General features: G+C 44.1%; 1 protein-coding gene across 2 annotated transcripts; it reads right to left on the bottom strand.

Moving 5' to 3' along the window:
- Positions 1–88: 88 nt before the first annotated feature.
- LOC130527036 (sodium/potassium/calcium exchanger 3-like) lies at positions 89–23,905 on the bottom strand. 2 transcript variants are annotated; one of them, XM_057035089.1, is made up of 17 exons: positions 23,353–23,905; positions 20,978–21,106; positions 9,776–9,852; positions 7,897–7,971; positions 7,598–7,682; positions 7,044–7,147; positions 5,239–5,313; positions 4,904–4,929; positions 4,771–4,824; positions 4,554–4,690; positions 4,329–4,489; positions 3,789–4,056; positions 3,531–3,697; positions 3,297–3,411; positions 3,094–3,206; positions 2,738–2,803; positions 89–2,026 (listed from the first exon to the last, which is right to left on the bottom strand). In XM_057035089.1, the coding sequence occupies exons 1-17, from the start codon at positions 23,543–23,545 to the stop codon at positions 1,874–1,876; spliced, it is 1,998 nt and encodes a 665-aa protein (XP_056891069.1). In that variant the 5' UTR covers positions 23,546–23,905; the 3' UTR covers positions 89–1,873. The 2 variants fall into 2 exon arrangements, with proteins under 2 accessions (XP_056891069.1, XP_056891071.1); XM_057035091.1 differs by lacking the exon at positions 23,353–23,905 and adding an exon at positions 20,794–20,852 and having other exon boundaries at positions 20,978–21,109.
- Between the last annotated feature and the right edge of the window lie 1,388 nt (positions 23,906–25,293).

Below are 25,293 nucleotides of genomic sequence, written 5' to 3'. Positions count from 1 at the left end.
ACGCAATTGTAATTGTTTTTGTACGTGCATGATTTTCCACAACTTTATTGCATCATTTCTATCATGAAGAGCTCCGAGAAACGTAAGGTTTGTGTATGTAAATCAGTTTATTTCAAGAAGAAAATTAATGTCCAGAGGTTTTCATGTACAATGAAGCCAACTGACATAAAACCACACTGTAATGAACTACATTCTTAACTCTGTATATAATTGCCCACCAAAATTTATTACAGCGTCCAAGTTCATTACGGTCAATTCATCTGATATGTACAATATTATCAAATAAAATCAATCAAATCTGTGTTTGTTTTCTAAATAGACTAAATGATTTATATTCTCTCCATCAGAAAAAACGGCTCCACTGTAGAGGCGCTGTCGCACTATGGCGCCATCTTGTGGTCGCTACAGGTAATCCTTCAAAGTACAGTCGAATGCGAATTAAAAAAATACTTTTCTTGAAACACATGCTAAAACAAAGTGACAATACTGTAGATAGTCGCATTTTTTGGTTTAAACACAAGCAATAGTGGCCAAACGTATTCTGTTCTTACGCCTCAAATAATACAGAAGATGGTTGAAGAGTTCAAGCTTTAAGTTTCAGAAGCAAAATGTTGCAAAAGTTCCTGGACTTCACATACTAACCTATCTTTTTATGTCACTCATTCTTGCCACATTAGCTCCAGTGACAAACTTTTCAGCTCACACCAACATCTCCATGGCACCATGAACAGGATGTGCATCATCTTCGATATGACACCAGACTTATATAGAAATGCCGCGATATCTCTCCAAGCTTTACAAAACGTATAAATTACAAGGTTATGTTCTTAACTACAAACAACATCAAGTCAGTTTCCAGTACTTGGATTATATATTATTAATTAGGTATTGTACATGATGTCATTTATCACATGATCCAAAGGACTGAAACTGGTGCTCAGACATGATCTTTGAATAAATTAATTCATAAATAAATCATGATGATGTCTTCCCAGTAGCAGCAGTGTCCATGGTTCACCTTAAAATTTGCCCCCCCCACCACACACACACACACACACACACACACACACAAACACACACACACTAAATCTATTCAAAAAATACTTTTGGTTTTAGTAACAATGTTATTATACTCAACCGAGCGGCTAAAACTAAACTTTTAACATATAAGAGGACTAATTGATAGAACTTTAAACTCAGTAGTAAGAGGCAACAATTAATCATTAATTAATAAAGTGACAGTGCTGGGTGCCATTTTCAAGGAGCTCCCTTTCCTATGAGGGTGGCTAAAGCAGGTATATACACTAGATATACCAGGAAAAGAGGAAAAAACACCAGGTACATACTATATATTTGAATAATGCTAAATATTTAGACAGTGCAACGAGGCTAACACAGCATGCTAGGCTGAAGTAAGTGAGAAAAAAGAAATACAGTCACCAGATCGTGCAATGCTGATCCCAGTGTGCATAAAACAATTCCATAAATCAGCGGATATTATTATCAACAGTATATACAGAAAAGTTTTTAAAATACTTTGTGTGCTTATCTCCAAATAGGACAGAGAACAATCCAGCTAAAACCACTGGGAGTTCTCTCTTCCTGCCAGTCAGGTGTCAGCAGCAGCTTCTGCACCAGCAGAACAGTTGAGTTTGCTCCAGCCGCCAGATCCTTTGCTGCTAAAAATTCCTTTCAAGCGAATTTCCTCACCCTCGCTTGTCGTACCAGAGATTGACGGTAGAGACCTTCACTTTCCAACCCAGTCATGATAAATGGATAAGGACTTTGTTCCAAAGTGCCAGGAAACCTGAAACCAAGCGACAATTCCTCCAAGAGTGGCAGAAGACGGCGCCGATGCTGGACGACGGCGGGGTCAGTGGATGTCCCGGCACATGGGGAGGTTGACGAAGATGAAGACGTTGAATTCGATCAGGATGGAGAAAGAGAGGAAGATGGCGTACAGGATGAGGCAAGCTAGACCCAGTCGCCAGTCCAGAGTCCATTTATTCAGGTGGACACCAAGAACCTGCAGACAGACCAGACCAGACCAGACCAGACCAGAACAGACCAGACCAGACCAGACAGACCAGACCAGACCAGACCAGACCAGACCAGACCAGAACAGAGCAGAGCAGAGCAGAGCAGAACAGAGCAGAGCAGAGCAGAGCAGAACAGAACAGAACAGAACAGACCAGAACAGAGCAGAGCAGAGCAGAGCAGAGCAGAAGAGAGAACAGTCAACGTCTGCCACTTTTCTTTAAGGCTCCAACATTTTACCATCATACTAACAACTGATGTATAATTCATGGATTTTCTCACTAAATATATAAATTATTGCCAATTATATGTCTTGGCAATAATATACAGGGTCAGTGCAGCTTTCTAAAAATATGCATTTTAATTTATTGTTTAATGTTTAGGAAATAGGTTTGAACAAATCTTTAACGAATAATATTGTTTTTTATATTCAGTGCAAGATATTCAGCATTAAATTTCAATACAAATATTTCAACAATATTAAGAGCCTTTGTGCTGTTTAACAGCAGGGGGCGCTCTTAATCTGTCAACCACGATGCTGTTATGGGCGTTGATGGAGGAGGTATGGATGGATGGATGGATGGATGGATGGATGGATGGATGGATGGATGGATGGATGGATGGATGGATGGACCTTATGGTACATTCCAGATGACCAGAATATATATATGAGTTAATAATGGTTCTTTATTGTACTTACTGTGACAAACACCGAGGCTAGTAGGAGTCCCACAGAGAAAATGAGTCCTCTGCTGTTCAGATGAATCTGAGGGGACCAAGGCAAATAACAGAAATAGTCACATGTCAGAGGTGAGTTGCAGGGTGCCCGTTGATCAGTGAAGACATTTATTTCCGTTTTCCTCTTGTGGTCTGGAACGTGATGAATGTGTCCTTCACTCTTCTCAGACAAGTTTAGTCTCCCTCAGTGACAAATTATGCATATAAACTGTATGTATATTCAGGGCATGAGCTGATTAGTGCAGACAATGGCTGTTTTGGTCTATTCTGGTCCCATTCTGGCAGAGTCCACTCAGGCTGAGCTGAGGCAGCACTCACGTTGGATCCGTAGTCGATGCAGAGTGTTTGCAGGGTCCAGGGCAGACCCAGGCCCACGAGAATGTCGAACACGTTGCTGCCGATGGAATTGGAGATGGCCATGTCTCCCAGACCTGGAGCAAAGACAGCACTGCCGTCAAGGTCGGTGCGCAGTCAGCTGATGACAGATGTGGGTACATGGATGTGTGTGTGTGTGTGTGTACCTTGTCTTGCAACTATAACACTAGCCATGCAGTCTGGAACACTGGTGCCCGCCGCAAGAAAGGTGATGCCCATGATGACATCAGGGATTCCCAGAGTAAAGCCGATGACGGTCACCTGAACCAAAGGTTAGTAGGACATGTTCACCTCCCTGTTCATCTGTTCCGATTAACAAATCCCCCCTCCTGCTTAGCAGCAGGTAGGATTTCAGTGTGTTACAGAGAACTGGGGCCTACCATCCACACCATGATGTAGGAGAGGCCAGCGATCCAGATGGTGGCGGTGAAGAAAGACACCAGGAACCATCTCTCCCAGCGGCGTTTGGCGCAGTTGGGCACGGTGCAGAACAGAAGCAGCGACAGTGGCCACATGATCAGCCACTTCAGCTTGCTGCACACCCCAGCTGGGAAACACCACCACCACAATAACGACTTTCAGTGGCATTTATTCGCCGAGCTCGTTCAGTGTGCGGTTGCCTGTCACGTGAGCCGTACCTGGGACTCGAAATGGCACCATGGGACCGTTACTGCCATCTTCTCCCTCCGCTTCCGCTTCGTTTTTGTTCTCCTCTTCATCGCTTTCATTCCCTGTTTCGGTCCCAGAATGCAGCCTCTGAAGGCGACACCTCCCGTTCAAACCCTGCTCGGCCACACCCGTCCCGTTATCTAAGCCCCGCCTCCCCGGCGCCTTGGCGGCTGAGTCGGAGTCGCCGTTGGTGATGACGTTGACCCGGGTCTCTGTGGTGTTGATCAGTCGTTGTCTCTGGGAGGGATTAGAACACTTTCTATGTTGAGGCAACACTCCTGAGATTAACGTTATTTTTAAAATGTACATTATTAAAACAAAAACAACTGTTCATCAACAAATATTTCCATCCTTTCCATCCAAAAATCCAATTTTTGATTGATTTTGATTACATTTACATCCAGACTGGAGTCGACAGGTGTCTGACTAAGAGACCGAGTGCAATAATCTAAAGAAAATTAGCATTAATTAAGTTTTTACCAACCTCCGACACCATCGGAAGCACGTACCTCATTGATGAGCATGCGAGAGGCCATGGTGAGGCGTGTTCTTGGGGAGAAGTGGCTGGTGATCATGACCCTCATGCCAGCCTCGGAGAAGGTCAGCTGGTGGGGGTACGCGGACAGCAGCTCGTCCACCATCAGGACCGAAGGCTTGCAGTGGAAGTTAGCTGCGGAAAAAAGTCCACATCAGCGCTGATTCATCAAAAAAAAAACAGAGCTGCTTCCGGTTACCTTTCTTCAGCAGGACCGCGGTGGCGTCACACGTGGCGTTATCCTCCAGATCCGTGCTTCCCGTCAGCCCGTTGGTCAGATTCAAAGAGGTCTTCTTCTTCTGACGGTCAAAGTAACGTTGCACTTTACCGTTAAACCTGCAAACAATCACCGATGAGAGGAAACCAGAGAGGAGGAGCTGGATTCAGCTACTTGAGTATCTGATGACGCCGCTCACTTCATCATGAGGATGTAGACTGCGTACATCAGGATCAGGATCAGAGACTCCCACCTGCACACAAACACCGGATCAGTAAAAACAGGAGCGATCCAGTAAAGGAAGCATAAATGGTGAAGCTATCGGTACATACCAGCACACGTTCTCATCATAGATGAACTAAAAAGGCAGACAGAAAGAGAGCAAAGCAGTTCATTTCAATGAAAGAGCTAGACTTTAACATCTACTCAACAACAGACAAAATCCAAAAGGTCAGTCCGAGAGGTTTTCATCATTTAAAACCGGCCAACTAAACGTACGCTTCGGAATACACAGATTACTGATTTAAAATGAATGATTGTTCATAATCCCCAGCATTTATCTGACGCTCGAGGCGTGTTCATTTCACCCCATTTTGGCTCCCAAGAGAGGAATCTGGGGTGAATCTGGGGTTCAGGTGGAGCGCCTCCATTTGTGGATGATGCTTACCACAATGAGTGCTGTGACCGAAAAGGTGTAGTAGATGGAGTCCCGGAGCAGGGCCCAGCGGGAGAGTTTCACAGCCTGCAGGCAAACATCACACGCATGAGCGCAAAAAACAGCACAGGTAGCTCATTCCTAACACAGTGTTATTACTCTATACAGTGTAATAACTCGTGCAGACTTCAGGCAACTAAATAAAACCGGGGAGCCCACAACGTGGCGGCGAGCAGTGTGGCGTCAGAGGTCACATCTTGAATGTAGCGATCCCAGCTGAGGAATCCTTCTCCGACGGACGGCAGAGGCTGAGTGGGAGGAGAACAAAGCCTTGGAGAGTTGGCCTCCTCTCTGTTTCACGGCGCCGCGGCTCTTTGTAGACAGATCCTGCTCTGAAGAGCTGGCCAAAGCTAACAAACAGTAGCGAGGTGTAACAACAGGCCTTGAAGATGTTCTCCAGCATCCGCTGAGCCCGTTTCAGAAGCCGGCCTTCTGCCTCGTTATCTCATCTCTCATTACGTAACGCTCAATCCGGGATTGCAGCGTCGTTTGGAGTGCAGAGCATATATTTTTCAGGGCAGAGAGCTTATCCTTGTACTCCGCTCATTCCCATGTCCCTGGTGGGCCGGGCTGCATCGGAGAGTGGCTGCACTCCATCAAGTCACGTTTAGTTTCATGCAACCAGTGATGGGATGCAGGTTTCTCGTAGGCTTCGGCCCAGCTTCAACCTAAAACTGTAAAGGTTCTCATTCATCCAGGTCATGGTCATTCTGGTTGAATCATAGCAACTGGACTGTTTGAGTTCTATGAAGATGTTTCACCTCTCATCCTAGAGGCTTCATCAGATCTAGCTGACTGTTGGGGAGTTCCAGAGTATCCCTGTTTGAGGGTAATGATGCACAGGTTTGGGCCAGGGAAGATAGATGGTTCCAGAGGAGTGAAAGAAGCCATCTATGTCAAACCGGAAAGATCATCCTTAAACAGAGGTGGGGGTCTGAGGCAACACCTCTCATCTGTTTACAATCCAGTACTGAAAAACCTCCCCAGGAGGATAAAAGGCCAGTCACATGTGGCCACTAACGAACCCCATTGTGTCAGTGGAGTTTCAACGACCTGCATAATGAGGGGTGGAGCAACTAACAACCAGGCGACTGAAGCTCCAAAGGTGTTCGTGGCTCCTGAAGAGTATAAGGATCTGGACCTCCCCAGCAGTCAACTAGATCTGATGAAGCCTCTTGGAACTCCAACAGTCCAGTTGCTACGATTCAACTACCAGAATTGCTTTAACAGAACTTGAATAGCTTCCTTTTGCTCAACAGTTTCCAGGCAAATACTGTGCTTTGACAGTAGTTTGATAACTCTAACATGTACGTACGCAACAGCACAGTAAGAGCCAGACCGAGACTCAGTGTGCTGCCATCTGGGGACCAGAACCAGTTCCTGAGCCAGTACCTCGGTTAGGCTCGACGTTACATGCAGTTATTTATATATTTCTATGCAGATGCACTTATGTACTTTATGTTACACGGGGCTTCCTGATGTGAGACAAGGGCTCAGCTGGTTTTCTGGACATGGGCATTTTTTCTAGACACTTATGGGTCTCGTGCATTACATTTAAAAAACAAACAAAGCATTTCCGGGTCATTTGATTTCAGATAAAGAATATTTTCATTGTGAAAATAGGAAAAAGATGAATATTTAGTATATAAATGTAGATTTAAAAAACTATCTTAAGCTGTTAACAGCAGAAATCTATGCGTAAATGGGGCCCCTGGGCTCCCACTGGTGATAAAAATGCCGCTTCTATGACATCATACCTGGCCCGCGAAGAAGCCACACACGCCGATGATGCACAAGATGTTGAAGACGGCTGACCCCACAATGGTCCCCACTCCCACGTCTCCTTTGGTAATGAAAACACCTGGGGACGGAGTCACACACACGCACACACACACACACACACCACACACACACACACCACACACACACACACATGCAGCGTCAGGCTTTCACAGAGAGCTCAGCGAAGGTTTATTAGCTGACATTTACGGCTGCAGCTGCTGCAAAGAAGACTTGCTCCATCTTAATTATATCATTTTTGCATTGCATTATATGATATAATGATATAACTTGATGGTTCTGCAACAGAGGGGGTTCTTTGTACTTTAAATAAAGATAAACACAGCATTCTCTTTTCAGCATTAATTATCCAGTACATATTACATAACAGTCCTTTAATTGGATGTTTGTTTGGAACACATGCTCTGGGATCAAAAACATTACAGTGAAGCATCTATTTAATACTATAAAAGATAAAGAGACAACACAAAAAACACAGGAATAGCGATGCAGGTGTGGATGTGGTGATTACCTATGATGGACGTAAAGAGTTCAGGAGCCGAGCTGCCAGCCGCCATGAAGGTAGCACCTGCTACATCTTCGCTAAGCTGGAGACGCTGTGAGGAATTAGCACAAGAGAAGTCGAAAATCACTGTTGTCATCACCGAAAAGATCCACACATGGACGAAAGATCGTGCTGAACGCTCGGGATGCATCTCTGGAGGATTTGTTTTACCTCTTAAACAAATCCTGCAATTATTTTATCAGCAGAATCACTGTTTTTCTATGTGTATATGTATTCTAATATGTTATTGTGTGTGTCTTTCATACCTCACACAGTTTCTCCAGGGAGGGGACAAAGTAGTCATCACAGACAACAGCCAGAGCACAGAACATGTATATAGTCTGGAAAGAGAGAGTCACAGAATTCACCCTTGGCTTCAGAGAATTAAATCAAAGAGGAAAACAACCAATCAGTTTTGGGTTTTTGCCTTTAAAAGACCAAACCGTTAGTTTACCTCGCTCCTATCAATAACAACACAAAGGGGGTGAATAGAAAGATGGAGTGACTGGTGGGTTTTCGGGAGCGTTGTCGATGCTGCGCCGGGCTGTGGCGGTACAGAGAAACATGAGCTGGAAGGTTAAACCTTCCCTCTGACAGGAAAATAAAAACAGCATCAACAGAGCAGAAAGGTGGCGGTGGGAGGGGGGGGCTGCCGAGAGAGAGCCAGTGATGTTAAAAAAAGAGCGTCAGGTAAAGACGAGGGATGTGGGGGAATGTGGAAGCAAAGGCCTGAATATTCCCCTTTCAAACACCTTTTGCAGAAGAACGTCAGCGAGGGAAGTTTCTTTCTTCCTTTTTGTTGCAGAGATGAGTCACGTTTCACTTTGCAACCAGATTTCTTCCATCGCCCGTTTTCCAGGTGAAAGTCAGCAGAACTTACATCATTTCTAGGAATCTGTTTTCTAGTCTTTAAATGCAAATTCCTCTGGGGACGGACTAAGGCACGTTCCCAGTATCACCCTGGTAACTGCTGGCATGTTGTGTCTTCGAGATGATTGTCAGTGCATAAATCTACAGATTCTACTCTTTGTTATGGGGGGGTCATGGGAGAACAACACAGGAAGGACAGCAGGGTCTTAGAGTTTTGTCCCCATCCCTGAATACAGACCGTAAAATGCTAACATGCAGACGACACCATTCCAATCAACCGTTTAGGAGGGTGTGACCTGTTATCTGCACCTCTAAAAGTATCATAAGTAATGTTTTGCAAAAGCAACTGCTAATTATTTAGTTATTAGCGCTTTATTGTGAGATAGGCTGTGGTTGATAGTTACAGGACAAACTCAGGTGAAGAGTTTAAATTAGCTTTTGCTGTAGCTGTGACCAATGATTATATAATGATTATATATGCTTATAATGATTGAACTGTATTTGCAGACCTTTTATTTAGCAACTTTTCCTACGGCGTTGCGTAATACAATAGGCAGTAATTCTTTAAACGCTTTAAAATAAAAGTTTAGGCAGAAAGGTAAAGTCAAAATAAAGCGAAAGGCTTCATAATCGATAGTATTCCATCATGTAGTGGAACATTTATGTGCATGTTGTGTAAAAAAGACACCAGAGACATTCCAACATAGAATTGACCTCATGCTGGACATCCAGCTGTGCCATTATGGGATGGCCAGTAAGATACACAATAATCGTACAGGCAGAAGGATGGATGGAGAGTTTAGAGAAAGATAAACTGGTCCTCCCTATTATGTGATAATAGTGCAATGATAATATCATTTAAATAATCTAAAAACATTGTTTAAAATATTGCAAGTTCACATCTTTGACTATCCAAATAATAAAGATAATGAAAGTGAAATTTGGGAAATGATGCTAATTACTCAGTGTCAATTAAAACTTTAGAGATGACACAAGGATGATATTAATAAAACAGCAGCAAACTCAAACTTCAAAACAACTTTTAAAAAAAAAGAAAAATCTCATTAAAGTGGGCCCCAGTTTGACAGTCTGCAGCCTAGTTCTCATTCTACTACCCAGCAGGATTCTGCTAATGGCCTTGCTAAATCAGCAACTATCAATGTTAATTTAATAAAGCGCCACTAACATCTGCATCGATCACACAACCACTGTTAAGAGAATAGTTGGCACAAACATCAGGTCAGAGCAGTAAAACAATGCTGGTGCTACACTTACACATAAGACATGCAGGGCCACAGCTCCTTCTGCTCGCTCTTTGTTTGTGAACAGGTCTGTAGGGAACTCGTGCACGGCTGCAAGAGAGAGACACATGAAATTAGGACAGCTCACATGCAGCAAAAGAATATGGGAAGAGAACAAAGGAGAGAGGGGGGTGTTAAAAATAGAGAAGAGGTTACACAGGTTAGTGCGACGGCTAGAGTTTAGAATAGAATTTTGGGGTATGGAAATGTAAACAGAGGAAGTTCCGAAAACACGTTGGACCTCCCGCCACCTTGTGTTATATGGAATAACCTATTGAACCAGCTTTTACTGTGAGTCTGAGATGAAGATGCAGGACTTAATGTGTGAATCAACCCACAGGAGTTGATTTAAAGAGGTCATTTTACAAGCACGGACCGGACACACACCACATTAAAGCCATCAAGGAAGTCCAAAATGTCACAAAATCATCGCATTGTGCTTGAAAATGCAGTTTCGGTTCATTACGACCACGAAATCACGCTGGAATTGGGCACCAGGAGAGAAGACTGCAGCAGGAGGCCCCATGGAACGGTGCATTCACTCTTCAGACACACTGAAATCTCTTTGGTTCCATCACATACGTACAACTAATCAATGAAGTTGTGAGTAATTTTGACATTTGGCCCAGTGGCAGCCTTGTTGGGGACATATTTGCATCTGCAGCAGACGTGTTTGACTGGTTGGAGTTCCCTAAATTCGACCACAACGCAGAACAGGTTGTGTTTTGAGAGGGGCCGTCTCACCGTGACAGCTGAATGTGTTTATTACATTCTGTTACAAACCAGAGGGAGCGTGCTCATAATCAGTCCTGCTAAAAGCGCCGTGTCTCTGGGAAAAAGAGCAAACAAACACTCATCTGCACTTCCAAAAGATGTGACAAGCCCAACTCTTCTCCCTCGAGGAGACGCTTTGAGGATGAAAGGCGAGATCAAAGCCCGACAAACTAAAAGTGCTGAAACTGACCGCCGTCCAAAAAAGTACCTGGACATAAATATCCCCCTTTTATAATAATTACCAAATATCAAGACATTTAAAGGTCACTTTCGGGTAGAGACCACATCATGGGGAGATAAAAACTGTAAACACAAGAAGTCAGAATCAGAACCCTCCCTAATGAGGACATGCCTACATTAGTGTATGCACGTTATAAATGACTTATGAAAGTAAACATTCATTTATTCAGCCGTTGATGAAGGGGTCACTAAAACACACGATGATGGATTCAACTTACACATAAAATGCATCATTTATCAAACCACACAAGCAACCACTAAAAGGCAGGTGATCACTCTCACCTACTTTGATTTGTGTTAAAAAATATACCATAAAATCGAAGGTCTCTCCTCCCGGAACTTGCGTCCGCCTGTTTACAGCCCAACACAAACTCCATAGAAACAGAGTGTCTCGTTGAAGTGGAGAATGTTCGAGTGGTTGAAGGTGGGAAAAAATAATAAACTACAATATCTCAAGTTGCTTCAGCTATGCTTTCACTGTTAGAGATCATGGTTGAGGAATTTAAAACAGAGGCCAGACTGAGGGAGCATGACACAGTACTTTATATACATACATACACATGCACACACACACTCATATATCAGTACACACACATATCACTGAGGGTTCCATTGTGTCTCTAAATGCAATCATATGAGTACAATTAGCAGCGATCAGTATATCAATAATAAATCCAAATTATGTGCACATTACTGGTGCAGATATGTCATACTATTGGTATTTAAGAGAAATTATTATATATTTTATCTTCAGGTGGAAGCCTGGGTGTCCAAGCAAACGCCTACAACAGATCTTAAAAAACCCTGCATCGAACTCATAGATGCTCCCTCAACTCCAGCTCCTCATGCAGGTGACCCCGTTAATGTTCCTCCCAAAGGTAATCTGAAAGGAACACACACCTCCAAACGGGGGGGAAACATCAGCAGGAAGCTCCGACTACCTTCGCCTCCCGCCGAGGATGTTGGGTTTTCTGTGAGAGGGGCGGCGCCGTGTGCTTTCAACGGAGAGGCTGACACGAGGGTTTTAGGAATGTCTGTGTTTATTGTGCATGTGTACAAAAATCCGATCCTGCTCCTTTTCCACTGATTATATAATACATTCAGGTCGTTGCCATAGAAACAAATAGGCACCACTGGCTGGATTTGGCATTGGGGTAAGGAGAGGGGAGTTGGTGGTCAACCAGCATTAAGAGATGTAGATGGCAGGCTCTTATTTGGTCTCTTTGCCAATGTGTGTGTGTGTGTGGGTGGGTGTGTGTGTGTACGTGGGTGTGTGTGTGTGTGGGTGCGTGCGTGTGCTCATACACTTGTAATTTTACTGTATGTTATAGTATTATGTCAACTAAGCACATTATATTACAAATCTGACTTCTAGAGTAGGCTCAGGAGAGGCCTTTTAATGTGTGTGTGTGTGTGTGTGCGCGCGCGCGCATGTGTGTGTGTGTGAGAGAGAGCGAGAGAGCGAACAAAAACTGTGATTTGGAATTTCATTCATTCAGCGAGAGACCCCATTTGGTCGAGTTAATGGCCAAAATTGTTAATTTAATGTCGTTACGTGTGTGTGTGTGTATTGACTTAATTGATTTTAATGGGGACACCCATAAACACCATTGTTGAAATCAACGTTTACCTTTGCATCCGTTCTGTTAGCTGCATTACATGTGACTAAAGGAAGCACATCATTAATATTCAGTTCAGACAGTAAAAGGCCAAGCAGTTATCAATAGATTGGATTTCTTGCAAAAAGAAAATAATTCTGCTATGTGGTGTGCGGAGCATTTTGACAGAAATTGTTAATGTTACTCTCATTAATTTAGCTAATAAAGGGAGGTTTATGGGCATTAATGGGAATTACGGACACAAGCACAAAACCACTTAAATTAAGGTTTTTTTTTAGGTCGCATGCTGTTGCCGGGTTGTCACAACAGCTTTTTGTGAGTAAAATGTCTCATATCACGGGACGTAGTGTGTTGACAGCAGAGTGAGAAACAGTAGTTTGCAACATTCCATTAAAGATTTTTAAAAATACCTCCCCGCCCCCCCGCGAAAGCGACAGGAGTTAGCGCAAGAACTGCTGATCCTTCTTCTTCATCTATTTAGAGAGCATCTGTTTTGCCTTTTAATCAGTTTCTGCCGGAATATATTTCATCACGGTCCAAACTCAGATCTTTAGAGAAGCGAAAGAGACAAAAGATATGGCACAGCTGGCATGTTCACTTATTTTGCATCTACTCAAAGGGAATAAGTTCAGTGAAGCGAATTGCCGTTTCCCTGGATAACAACACTTTGGTCCTGATTTAGACAGTATTTACTGGGTTTTAGAGAGGAAAAACCAGCCTATTAAACCCGAACTTTCTGTAGCAGTAAAACCAACTAAGAAAAATGTCAACTTGTCTGCATACTAATTGACCATTTGCTTCCCTTAACATTTGCATATTCTATGGGCGCCTGAAAAAAAAGTTCCCAGACTAGACAACGATTTCCTCCCCAGCTACTCTTTATACTGTAGTCGTCTCTCAAAGGTGTACTTGTCATGTGATGTTGGCATGACAACAATCTCCCGTGAAATAAACCAACAATAAAACAGGAATGAGGTCACCAAGTATAGCTAAACATTAAACGTGATTAAAGTTGCATTTCCCTCGCTGTGGGTGTTGAACAAAGTCATCCCCGTGTATATCTCGTGCATATCTGGTGCACGTGGGACGCTGGGGGCCTGCTCTGCACATGCTCAATGGGCGATGCTGATGCGGGCTGACACATTGCATGTCGTGAGCGTAGTTACCGTGCTGAGTAATGGGACATCTAAGGTCTCCTCCCCCCCTTCGATACTTACTTAGTGGACAGATAGAATTTATCATTTAAACTAGCCCGTTATGGCAACACTGACATGTTCGAGAATGTCAGATTTAAAGAGAAATATTAAAGAGGGAAGTCGTTAGCCAAACAGAATCTATTAGTGGACATTTGTGCCACAACCTAAAAAATAAGACCTGTAAATGAAATGCGGCAACACTGGAAAAAAAGTAGTTTTTCAGGATAGATTTAGACTTTGGAATATTCATTCAAGCCTCACTCAGAGAAAATGTACTCACCTATGATAAAAAGCCAATGATGTATTTTTCTCCAACAGTGTATTAAAGAAGATGTGCAGCAGTTAATTATATGGAGTCCAAGAGTCAAGCAGTGCCTCATAATTCCTGTCTGTCTCTTGCATTTTGGTCTGACAAATATATATAAAAAAGCTATAATAACACATGCAAAGGTAGCTATAGCATCGCTTAGCTAAATGACTCATGCTAACTAATGAGACATGTTGAAACACCTCTGGAAAGACTTGTGGTCTGCTCCTGGCCATGCATGAAGGAGGGTGAACCCTGACCCCTCACCCCAGCTGCCTTCAGCCAAGGTTCTGGTCTCACTCAAAGACTCACTGTGCATCTTTGTGCACGTGAGGTGGCACCAGGACCAGCTTTGCTATAGTTGCAAGCCTCAGAAACAGTAGAGTAGGAGAAGACTGCCCCTCACTCCCCCTCCCCTCGTGAGCCAATCAAATACGTTAATCTCACTGCTGATGCCTGACAGTTGTCAGGTTGTTATCTGATGCTTCCTGATAAATTAGCCGCAACACCTCGAAGCTTCTAAATACATAGCACTTGTTGGTACAGTCTTGCTGGATGGATGGATGGGTGGATGGATGGATGGATGGATGGATGGATGGATGGATGGATGGATGGATGGATGGATGGGTGGATGGATGGATGGATGGATGGGTGGGTGGATGGATGGATGGGTTGATGGATGGATGGATGGATGGATGGGTGGATGGATGGATGGATGGATGGATGGATGATGGATGGATGGATGGATGGGTGGATGGATGGATGAATTAATGAATGGATAGGTGGGTGGATGGAAGGATGAATGGATGAATCAATGAATTAATTAATGGATGATGGATGGATGGATGGATGGATGGATGGATGGATGGATGATGGATGGATGGATGGATGGATGAATGGATGGATGGATGAATCAATGAATGAATCAATGGATGGATGGATGGATGGATGAATCAATGGATGGATGGATGGATGGATGGATGGATGGATGAATCAATGAATGAATCAATGGATGGATGGATGGCTGGATGGATGGATAGATGGAGGTGAAGTGCATTCACTGCTTTTATGAAAAGCCATGGTGGTTATCCGAGCACTGAATAAGTGTTATGATGACATCATCCCATAGACGTGGGCTAGTAGGGGCCGCCTGTACCCCCCCCCCCCCCCCCAATCATTTTATGTCCAAGTCTTGTGAGTGAAAATAGAGTTGTGTCTGCACAAAATTGTTTCATTTACATTACATTAAGTAGCCACAGGTGGGCTGCATTCTCGTTGAAGTTCAGCTGTTTACCGTCTGGCCTAAACCCAAAGACCTCTGTCTCTGTTTTTGAAGCACATTAAAAATTGTGACTGTGAAATCGTGTTTATTTGAATCCAGGCTAGATTTCCAGCTGAGGTTCTCCTATCAAAACAGGCTCTAGTCCTGTTATAGACTGATACTGTCAGATTTGGTGTAAATCAAAATTCCCCAAATGAAGCGCGGCAGCTTCATTTCCATAGTAACAGTTAATGTGGCTGCTTCCAGTCTCAAAAATGTAAAAACACACCTTTAGTTTTCCCAACTGAAGGTGTTGTTATCGTTATTAGTTAACTCTGGGGAGATCCATCTTTGCTTGGTTCTCTTTCAGTTTGTTCCACAACTTGACCGTGCACGCCGGGATAAAAAGGCTCACCATGTGGAAAGGACGTCAAATATTAAATGTGGGAATAATCAGGAAGCAAGAAGGAGGCTCACTGTAGCTGCTCACATTACACTAGTTTTAAGTTAGATACTACAATTAAAATTTCATCTATATAATCTCAATAATTTACATTTATAAATGTTTGAATGTTTTAATTAGGGTCACATCTCTTGCTCGCTCTCTCTCTCTCTCTCTCTCTCTCTCTCTCACACACACACACACACACCAATCACGCCACTCGAGCAACACAATTTTAGAGCCATCACTACAAACTAAGACGATCCAAAACAGGACACAGCCTAAAATCTGCTGCTGCTCGAATGTCCTAAACCAGGGGTCACCAACCTTTTGGAAACCAAGAGCTACGTCATGGGTAACGAGTCGTGTGAAGGGCTACCGCTTGATACACTCCTCTAAAATAACAAATTATGTGTGTGTGTGTGTGTGTGTGTGTGTGTGTGTGTGTGTGTATCAATAACTTAGAATGGGTAACAGAAAAGATCAATATTCAACGCTATTATTATTAATCTTAGCAATTGTTCAGATGATCACTTCTACATTTGATCAGAAAAAAAAAGTCATGTTTTCACCAGACCCTCTCAACCATAAGAAACTAAACCATTTTAACAATTCATAAACTATGTTGAACCATGTTTTAAAATGTTATGCAACATTTAAAAAAAAAAACTTTCATATTGAATAAATCTTAACTGAACAAATCTACTGCAATTCTGCTCAAAATCTGTTAGATTTTATAAACACACTTTTTAGCTCATGGGCCTCCTCTGACTGTAGAATGCTTCCCGGTGGGTAGTTAGCATTAGCATTGTAGCTTTCCTGACGTGTAGTGAAGCGTCGCTCCACATTGTGCTGCTTCGCCGTCATCACAGTCGCCCCACAGACGCAACATACACACCTTCCTTTCACAGTAGTAAAAAATTACGCTTCCTCCCATTCACTTTGAAAATGATAAATTTACTGTCTTCTTTTTGCTATGTTTCTGGGGTAGAAAATTGCACTCCACTCACCATCTTCACTGCCCGCTAGTTTATTCTCCACAAGCGCAAAGGTTCTTTCATGCGCACAATACTGACCTTTGAACTAGGTCAGAGTGCACCTTCACTTTATTTATATTTTTATTTATTTTTAAGACATTGTCATTTTAAAATCTAAGTAAATGCAGGTGTGATTTTAAAAAAATAGCGGTAGAAATTTTTTTCTTAGAAGCACCTCACTTGCGAGTTTTGCTATTTTTAGAACAGGCTTGCGGGCGACTCATGTGGTCATTGCGGGCGACTGATGTGGTCATTGCGGGCGACTGATGTGGTCATTGCGGGCGACTGATGTGGTCATTGCGGGCGACTCATGTGGTCATTGCGGGCGACTCATGTGGTCATTGCGGGCACTGTGTTGGTGACCCCTGTCCTAAACAATAGATTTGTGATATTACCGACCCATCCCTGCCAAACATGTTCTGTTTTCGTCTGTAGAGGCGGAGGTTTTTAAACACCCACAGTTAATCTGGTTGGAATAATAAACCAACAGATGACCAGGCTCATGTTCCTCTCCTCCCTACCTTATTCTGGAATAATATTTAGAAGGAGTGGCTGTAGGGGCCTGGGCTGAGGACCGCAGGGTTCTCGGATCAAGCCCCGGTCGTAGGAGCTCAGGCCAGGACTCCTTCAGAGCACGGCCGAGGTACCCTTGAGCAAGGTGAACCACTTGGCTCTGCGATGAGCTGGAGACTCATTCAGGGGTGGACCCTGCCTACGGCCATATGCGTGGTTCAAGGGTGGGCTTCAACACCCTCCCCTTGACCCAAACAGAGATACAGCGGTCAAGAAAGATCCGAAAACGCCCCTTCTCCCTCCACCTTGTGTCATTTTGCTTTAGAAAGGTGAAAAACCCGCGGTTCCAAAACAACTTTGCGTGGGCGTTCCTCTGTTCTCTTCCTCTTTGGCGGCGTGCAGGAAGCCGCCTCGGCCGTGTTCGCAGTCAAAACAGCCAGATGAATCTTTAAAGGTGTGTTGAACCACTTTTGCTGTTGGCCAGCAACTCCACTTCTATAATTCAACAGAGGGGAAGCGTTTGCTCAGTGAGGGAGAGGGGGACACAAAGAAGAAACACGACAAAAGAACTTGACGGGTGACATTACGAGGAGGAAACAGGCGGAGGAACAGCAGGAACCGGCTGTACCCAGGACTCCCGGATTTGCCGAGATAATTGCTGTGATAAATCGGTCGCGTTCCCTTGAGCCCCCAGTTTTCGCAACAACGCAAGAGGATGTTGCGTTGTTATGAGAGGATGACGATCATCGGCCACCCTTAATCCAGCTGTTGGGTTGGGATGGCAACAGCAGCCCAGTGCTGACACCGCAATGTGGATGATCCAGTTTCTGGAAGGAAATCAATCCGCGAGCTCTCCGGGTCAGTTCTGAATCCGAATAGCGAAGGACCATATTCAAGGCATTAAAGGGCAATCCTATTTAAATATTTAATTAATTCCTCCACCGTAGTCCGGAGACGCTCTCTCCTCTCGCGTGCAGGTGGTTGCCTCTAGGGTGCCCACGTGACGGCATGAACACACACTCCGCGTCCACACACGGTGGATCAGCTCACACATGCACACACAATTTCAGCACAGAGCAGGGCCAGTACCATCACATTAATCAATGCAGTCCTTTCCGAGAGCCAAGTCCTAAGGGGTCACTACACACTTCCCACAGGAAAGCCCTGATTAAGTCAGAGCGGCCGACTCTCCCACCCAAAATGGAGTGCTGAGTAGAGCCGAGTTGTGTTGAGTGGAGGGGCAGGAAGAGAATATTGCCCTGGCATAGATTCACAGACTCTCTGTAAAGACGGGGCTGCCGGCTCAGGGGTTATATTCCGCACCTGTGTCTGCAAATATTTAGCTGGAAAAATTCATATTTCACAGGAAAAGACGGAACAACAACACAAGAGTTTGCAGTTTGTAACTGATCACTAACCTCACATTTCACTGCCACACTTTTTTCCTAAATGTCCCCAACATTTCTTTTTATGTCCAGAAACTTTCCAAACTTGTGGCTGACAATGCTGCCTTTCCATTAAATGCCCATTTATCTAAATACTGGCTGTCTAATAATGTTGATTATAGCATTAAGGGTTACGCTAATGTTATAGCATAGCCTCCGCTAAGACGTTGCAATGTGTGGACAGGTTATCAAACCAAAGATGTGACTTTAAAAGGGCCAGAGGAGTGACACCATCACACCGTTAGCTCTCCTGCTAGGTGTAAACTATAGAATAAAGTGGGCTGCAATATAAGCTTGGCCTCATCCTCGTGTGCCTTCAGACATCAATGGCAACAACCAGGTCAGTTTAACAGCGGAGGAATAAGGCCTTTTCTTTGAATGACATGCACAGTATACACACACATACACGTCCCCACAAGTCAAAACTTCCCTTTTTAAGCCACCATTCTGGATTACATGAGTTTGAGCAATTTGTATACCTCAAGGGAGAAGAGGAGGGGAACAGGAGGACTTTGATGAAACCATTAACCAGCTAAAACACTGCAGAGGGAGAGAGGCAGGAGGATTTCACAAGTGTGTGAAATCAACAGAAGCTGCGGGGTCCTCACAATTAAAATCAGCGAGGGAGATGAAACAACGGGTATGATGGCTTATTCCATGTTTGGCTGGGAGGGAATAATTAGCAAATGAGGCTTTGTCGCTCTGCATCCCTGGCTTTCTGACCCTTTCCCTCATCATTCAAGCTTTTGATCAGCGGGCAACAATCAGCGAGGCCTCGACCGTGCTGCATCCTCCCAGAACTCACGTTGAGATGTTTCCTCATCAGCCAGGCTGCTGTGTGACTGGGAAGAAGTGTGCGCGTAGTTATGTTGAATCTGTTATGCTAATCTGTGTGGAACTGATTGGAGGTGCAGCACCGGTATTGGCGACCCTGGAGATCAGGTTACTGCATGTTTGTGCCACTCTAAAATGACAATTTTTGTCCTTTTAAATTCATTGTTTTAGTGAATCTAACTAACCAGGAAAGTCATTAACTGACCGGGCTACTTCTTAAAGACGGAGGACATTTGTAGGATTAAAGATGCTCATTGTTGGATGTTCCAGAAAATGTTGCTGCCACACAAATACTGTTTAGACCATCTGGTTTTGGAGAGTGGATCCAAACTGAAGCCAGTCTGGATCACATTACTCAATTACGTCGTTGGAATTAACCCGTCTTGGCTCATGCTGACATACAATTCCGATCCAAAGTAAAGAAATAACTGAACAGCCCTTTAATGTGAGAAGCAAACAACTGAGCCAGTAGTAACACCAGAAGAAGCAACAACAGAGCCCAACCACACCGCTGAGATCCGATTCAGTGAAACCGGCATCCATCACCTTTAAAAAACCCTCCCCTCTCAAAGGTCAGCCCTACAAGGGCTCACTAATGAACCACTTTGTTTGTCTCGTGCCAGAAAAAGCAGAGTGGCCTACAGTCTTTCACTTTATTATTAGAGAACCCTTTCAGTCCTCTAGAGGGTGTCAGGGGGCCGAAGTCACTGGGGTGCCCGTTTTAAATTTAGGAGGAAAGAGCAGCTACTGTATAATAGGCAAGGTAAGAGAATAACTTGAACTTTGACCTCACCTCCTTTTTTTAGAGGACAGGGGAGAGGTAGGGATTAGATAGATGGAAACCATTTTGTTTAATGCACTCAGAAGAGTTCTGGGGGGTGGGGGGGTGTATTGTCTTTACCATTCTGTCTTGCATCCATTAGTTTTAAATGTAAAAACATAGATGGACGACCCGGTGATGTGACAGCTGTGATGTTTGAGTCTGCCTTCATCGTTCAGGGTGGCAGGGTTGGTTCCTGGGAAAATGATACTCCATTTTCTACCAATGGTGACTGGGATAACGTACAATCACGTCGGGTTCTGGTCCTGATATGCGCTACAGCGCAGAATAACAAATATGAACATGTCAAAATACGTTTCCACTCCAAACTTTACAATGGGAAACATTGCCATGGAAACAAGATTTCGGGTGGATGTTGCGGAGGAAAGGATGCGGCAGAGGAAGAAAACGGAGGTAGGAGCGAGGGTGAAACTTGCGGGATACTAAAACCATGTGACGGAGACTGAGCAGCACCAGTTGGAGGATGCACTCTTGGGAAATCACCTAAGCTCACAATCTGGGTTACCCCTCATCAGGACGCCAGGACAGAGGGACCACAGAGGCTAGAAAAGAGAACATGTGGGGGTGATCATTTGTTTCCTCCATCCTCTATCTGTCTGGTGGAGGGAGGGGGGCGACAATTGGGAGGCAGCTGCTGGGGCGTCCTCTTTCTTTCATTCTGTCTTACCTGGAGCGGTGCAGTTCTTAGACTCCTCACTCTCTGCTTCCTCCAAGCTGCCGTTGTCCGATTTCTCCAGCAACCTCCTGCCTCCGTGTCTTCCCTGGTCCTCCTCGCCACGGCGGGACACTTCCAGATCTGGAACAGGTTTGCCGTGGATTTTAGGACATTTCTGATGTATTTTCCAAATCACCGGACACGGTTTTTAACCACATTTGAAGGGGAAAAAGTCTATAAGGGGTTAAATAAAACAACAATCAGAACAGAACAGTAAGTCCACTGATTACCTCTGCCAAGGGGGTTATGTGACAAAATCTATCTATCTACTCTAAGCCATATGAATAAAGACACGGATGGTAATAAGCTCTATCTAATGTATCCATAAAAGCAGCCCTCACTTCAGTTCTATGTACAGGTTCTGTCCCCCAGGAGCGTGAAAGGTAGAGCAGATCCACTGAGTTGCTGTAGCTGTAGTTCTAATAGCTGGAGTTGACTTCTCTGTAACATTAAACTTTGATTCTACAAGGCACGGCCAAACTACCCAGCTACAACCTGACTGCACCACGCGGAGCGGCTACAGCAGCAGCGTCTCCAAGTCTTCTGTTCTCTTTGGCTATTTGGCACGCACAGAGGAAGAGGAGACCTGGAATAATGAGCGTGCAACTGTCAGGAGGCGCTGAGTGTTCCGCTTCTATCTCCACCACATTAAGCTCAACAGAACGACATTAGGTGCATTATAAATAATCAACTTTAACTTACAGCCTGGCGTGCTGATTATGAGCTCACATAGGAAATGCATTAAACAGGACCGCGTCGGCTCATGTTCTCCTCTAATTTGAAGCTCATCCATTGAACCAGAATATGCAGCAGGGAGGAAAAAAGATGATGATGCACAAATCATGAGTGCATGAATATTCACGTCTTCCTTCTGTACACAAAAAGTGACGAATGCGTCTCACTTCAGCGGATGCGGACTAATGAAAGGAGCTATATGTAAGCTATTTATTGAAAGCAGCCAAAAAATGGCCCTAATATGTCACCAGACATCAAGGAATCATCAATCACTAATTCAGTAGCATCTCAGCATCCAGGTTGCCAGTTAGCACTGAGCTGCAGCTACGAACATTTAGGATAACACTAACCCACAAATGTCTGAAGTTGGGACTGTAACGAGGCATTTTAGAGGAGCATCAGGACAGTCAAAGACAGAGAGACGGCTCATTTCCTGTGCACAGGTGTTTCCTGTCAGGAAGAGCCAGGAACAGCTCAAACTTTGCTCCTACCCTCGAGAGCTCTGCACCCAGGGGCCCGCTGCCCCGATTCCACCTGAATATACTTCTGCATTGCATTGACCTGCACTGTGGACTTCTAACCTTAACTTAACTGCTGCTCTTGCACATTATAGGAATACACATTACCTATTCCTTACTATTTATATATATATATATGTTTTATCTTATTTATTTTATTCTAGTGTTTATTGTCTATGTTGAATGTTGCAGCGTCACACCGAGACAAATTCCTAGCTTGTGTAATACTGTGTACTACATGAACAATGGCAATAAATAAATCTGATTCTGATTCTGATTCTGCATGTTTGCCATAACTCAGCCCTTCATAATTCTCCACATGATGGAGTCCTACTGGACTCTGATGTTTAAACCTGTCCATCAAAAACCTCACTGAAGCCATATTCTAAAGGTGCCAAGTCAGATGATGCACAATCATTGTCTGGATTAATATTCCCGGATGGTCATTGGTCAGGTGATGAGGTTTCAAAGGCTAAAGTCACACCAGCAGCTTTTCAAATGTTTATCCATTTCACACATAAACTACAGCGCAAGACCACAACACCACAGACCTGCTGGTGGTTTCTGGGGGGGGTCACAGAGGTCAAAAAGTGACTCCGTTTACTAAGCCACTGTCTCAAATTCAGGTATCCCATTAAAGACAAAACCACCACTAAACATTGGACATTTTAAATGGAAGTAGAGAACTCTTACTAGTTCTGGAGAATCAGGATAAACAAAAAAGGACAAAGAAGGAATATTTGGATAAATAAACTGGGATGAGCTTTCAGTCGACCACACACCTCTGAGAACTATATTAAAAGTTTATGTGGACATAGTTCTGATCATGTGCCAATAAGGATAAAACAACAACAAAAAATCTGTGATTGTAAATATTTGTGCAATAAAACATTATGGCCACGATCATTACAGAAAGTAGCCAAAATCTAAATGGGTAAATGTATTTAGATTTAGCATCAAGAATGTATTGAAATTAGACTCATATTAGTAAACTACACAGCTGTCCAGCTAAGCCCTGCTGACTACCCGTCCGGATGCCCCCAGAACCCCAAACCCACGTCTATAAGGGCTCACCTGAGTCTTCCGAGAATCCGGAAAAACCCTTCACCACCAAAAGCAACCCCCCGAACAGGCAGATCTGGATTAGAACCAATTCCTTCCGTCTTTTCCGCCGCGCTTTCACCTTCTGGCTCGGCATCACTTGCACCGGCTGATTCCAGAGTCGGACCCCGGGCAGAGTCATCCCTTCTTCCGCTACAACATCCATGCGATGATCTGAAGAAAAAACAAATTAGGAACAATCCCCGTTCCTCCCCAGGAGAATCTATTCGTGTGGATTTAAAAAAAAAAAAAAAGTCCAGCCGGGGTTCCCGGGGAAGGTTGATCAATGCGCAAAGTTGGAAATGTGCCGCCGGGATGCTGCGGAAAACGCGGGTCTCCGGGCTTCTTCTGTCATGTTAACAGCGTGTTTGGGAAGTGAGCCTGGAACGCTGCGGGAGTCTGGAAACTGCTGCAGGAATCTTCCATGGATGCGTCCGTGTCCGTGCGTGAGCGCGGAGGGGAGGAGACACGGGGGGACTGGGAGGGAACGCGCAAGGAAGAGTGATCCTCGGGTTAAAAATGGCAGGTTTCTGACACAATATGCGAGCCATTTTCCACATTTGGCTTTGAAATTATGTTACAATTACACACCAACCATGTTGTTACATTCGTGATCACATGGGGGCAGTCTGGACTCTAGTCCATCAGCAGCATCACATTGACTATTGACAATTCCAGCACCCCCACATGCAAATTTGAAATGAGATCTGATATGAGAACACCTTTTTGTTTTTCAAAACACATATTTATTCTTGTCATATGTTTTTTTTTAGATTGCACCATTAAAATGTGTTTAAAATCTCATCCAGCCTCCCAACAACTATCAACTTCTTGCCGAAGATGGGTCTGGCCCTGACTGGGGGGGCCCCCTCAAGGCATTCCCAGACCTCTGCGGAGATAAATTCTGGTCTCTTCCCAGCTGGATGTGCCAGAAACACCTTTGCAGGAAGGAGCATCGGCGAGGCTCTCATCAGATGCCCTAACCAACTACTGCCTACAAACCAGAGGATGAACCCCATTCTAACCGCACTTTACGACTTTCTTGTGATTTTAACCTGAGAAACATGCACAGCTTCATGTCATCTTACTGAGGACTTAAGTTTTGTTGGCAAAGCTCCTCTGACTCTTGAATAACTTTGCTGATGGTTGTGGTGTTGCAGCACTCATCCATGAAAGCGGACAAAAATCCTGTGGGCAGCAGCCAAATAGGCCGCCTACACGTCTACAAGTAATAACAATAATATCACTCTGAAACATGTTCGTAGCTCAGCCAAAATCCCGGCCAGGCTCTCTCATCAGGCTTGAAAGTTGTTTCCCCCTCTAGGCTTTTGCTTAAATTGCAGAAGGCATCAGATGTTTTTACCTTTATTTATTTGATAGGAAGTTTTAGACATACGGAGCCACTTCACTTAAAACTCCGTACGTGTTCTTTCTCACAGCGACAGATTTCACCAAAGCGCTCATGGACTTAACTAGATGAATTTCTTCACTGGAACTGACTATAGGCCTAAAAAAAGAGTTTAGTTGAAGAGATTAAAAGGTGAGTTTTTATGGGGACACTAAGTGGGGACCTGGGGACCTCTCAAAACTTTTAAAAATATATTTATTCAAAACTCATTTTGTTCTTGGAGGTCTGAAGGCAGAAATGTGGTTTTTAAATTGATGATCAATTGTGAGGTTTTACATAAATAGCCCTGGAAGCTTTCCAGCAGGAATGGAAAAAGTGACAGGGGCTTTAGGCAAGTGTTGGCATTGTGCTGTTTAACCCTTTAGAGTTTGGAACCAAGACCGAAAACGGAGGGCAACCGAAGGATGCGAGTGGGCCGAAACATCCTGAGGAGTTGGGGCGTAAACAGAAATGGATCCCAACAGAAAATGTACCAAACAAAGTCAACTTTAGATCGACGCACCGGA

Source organism: Takifugu flavidus, chromosome 6, assembly GCF_003711565.1.
Source record: "Takifugu flavidus isolate HTHZ2018 chromosome 6, ASM371156v2, whole genome shotgun sequence".
Lineage (NCBI taxonomy): Eukaryota > Metazoa > Chordata > Actinopteri > Tetraodontiformes > Tetraodontidae > Takifugu > Takifugu flavidus.
The sequence above is the reverse complement of the archived record's forward strand: the minus strand, read 5'-3'. Positions and strand labels throughout refer to the sequence as shown.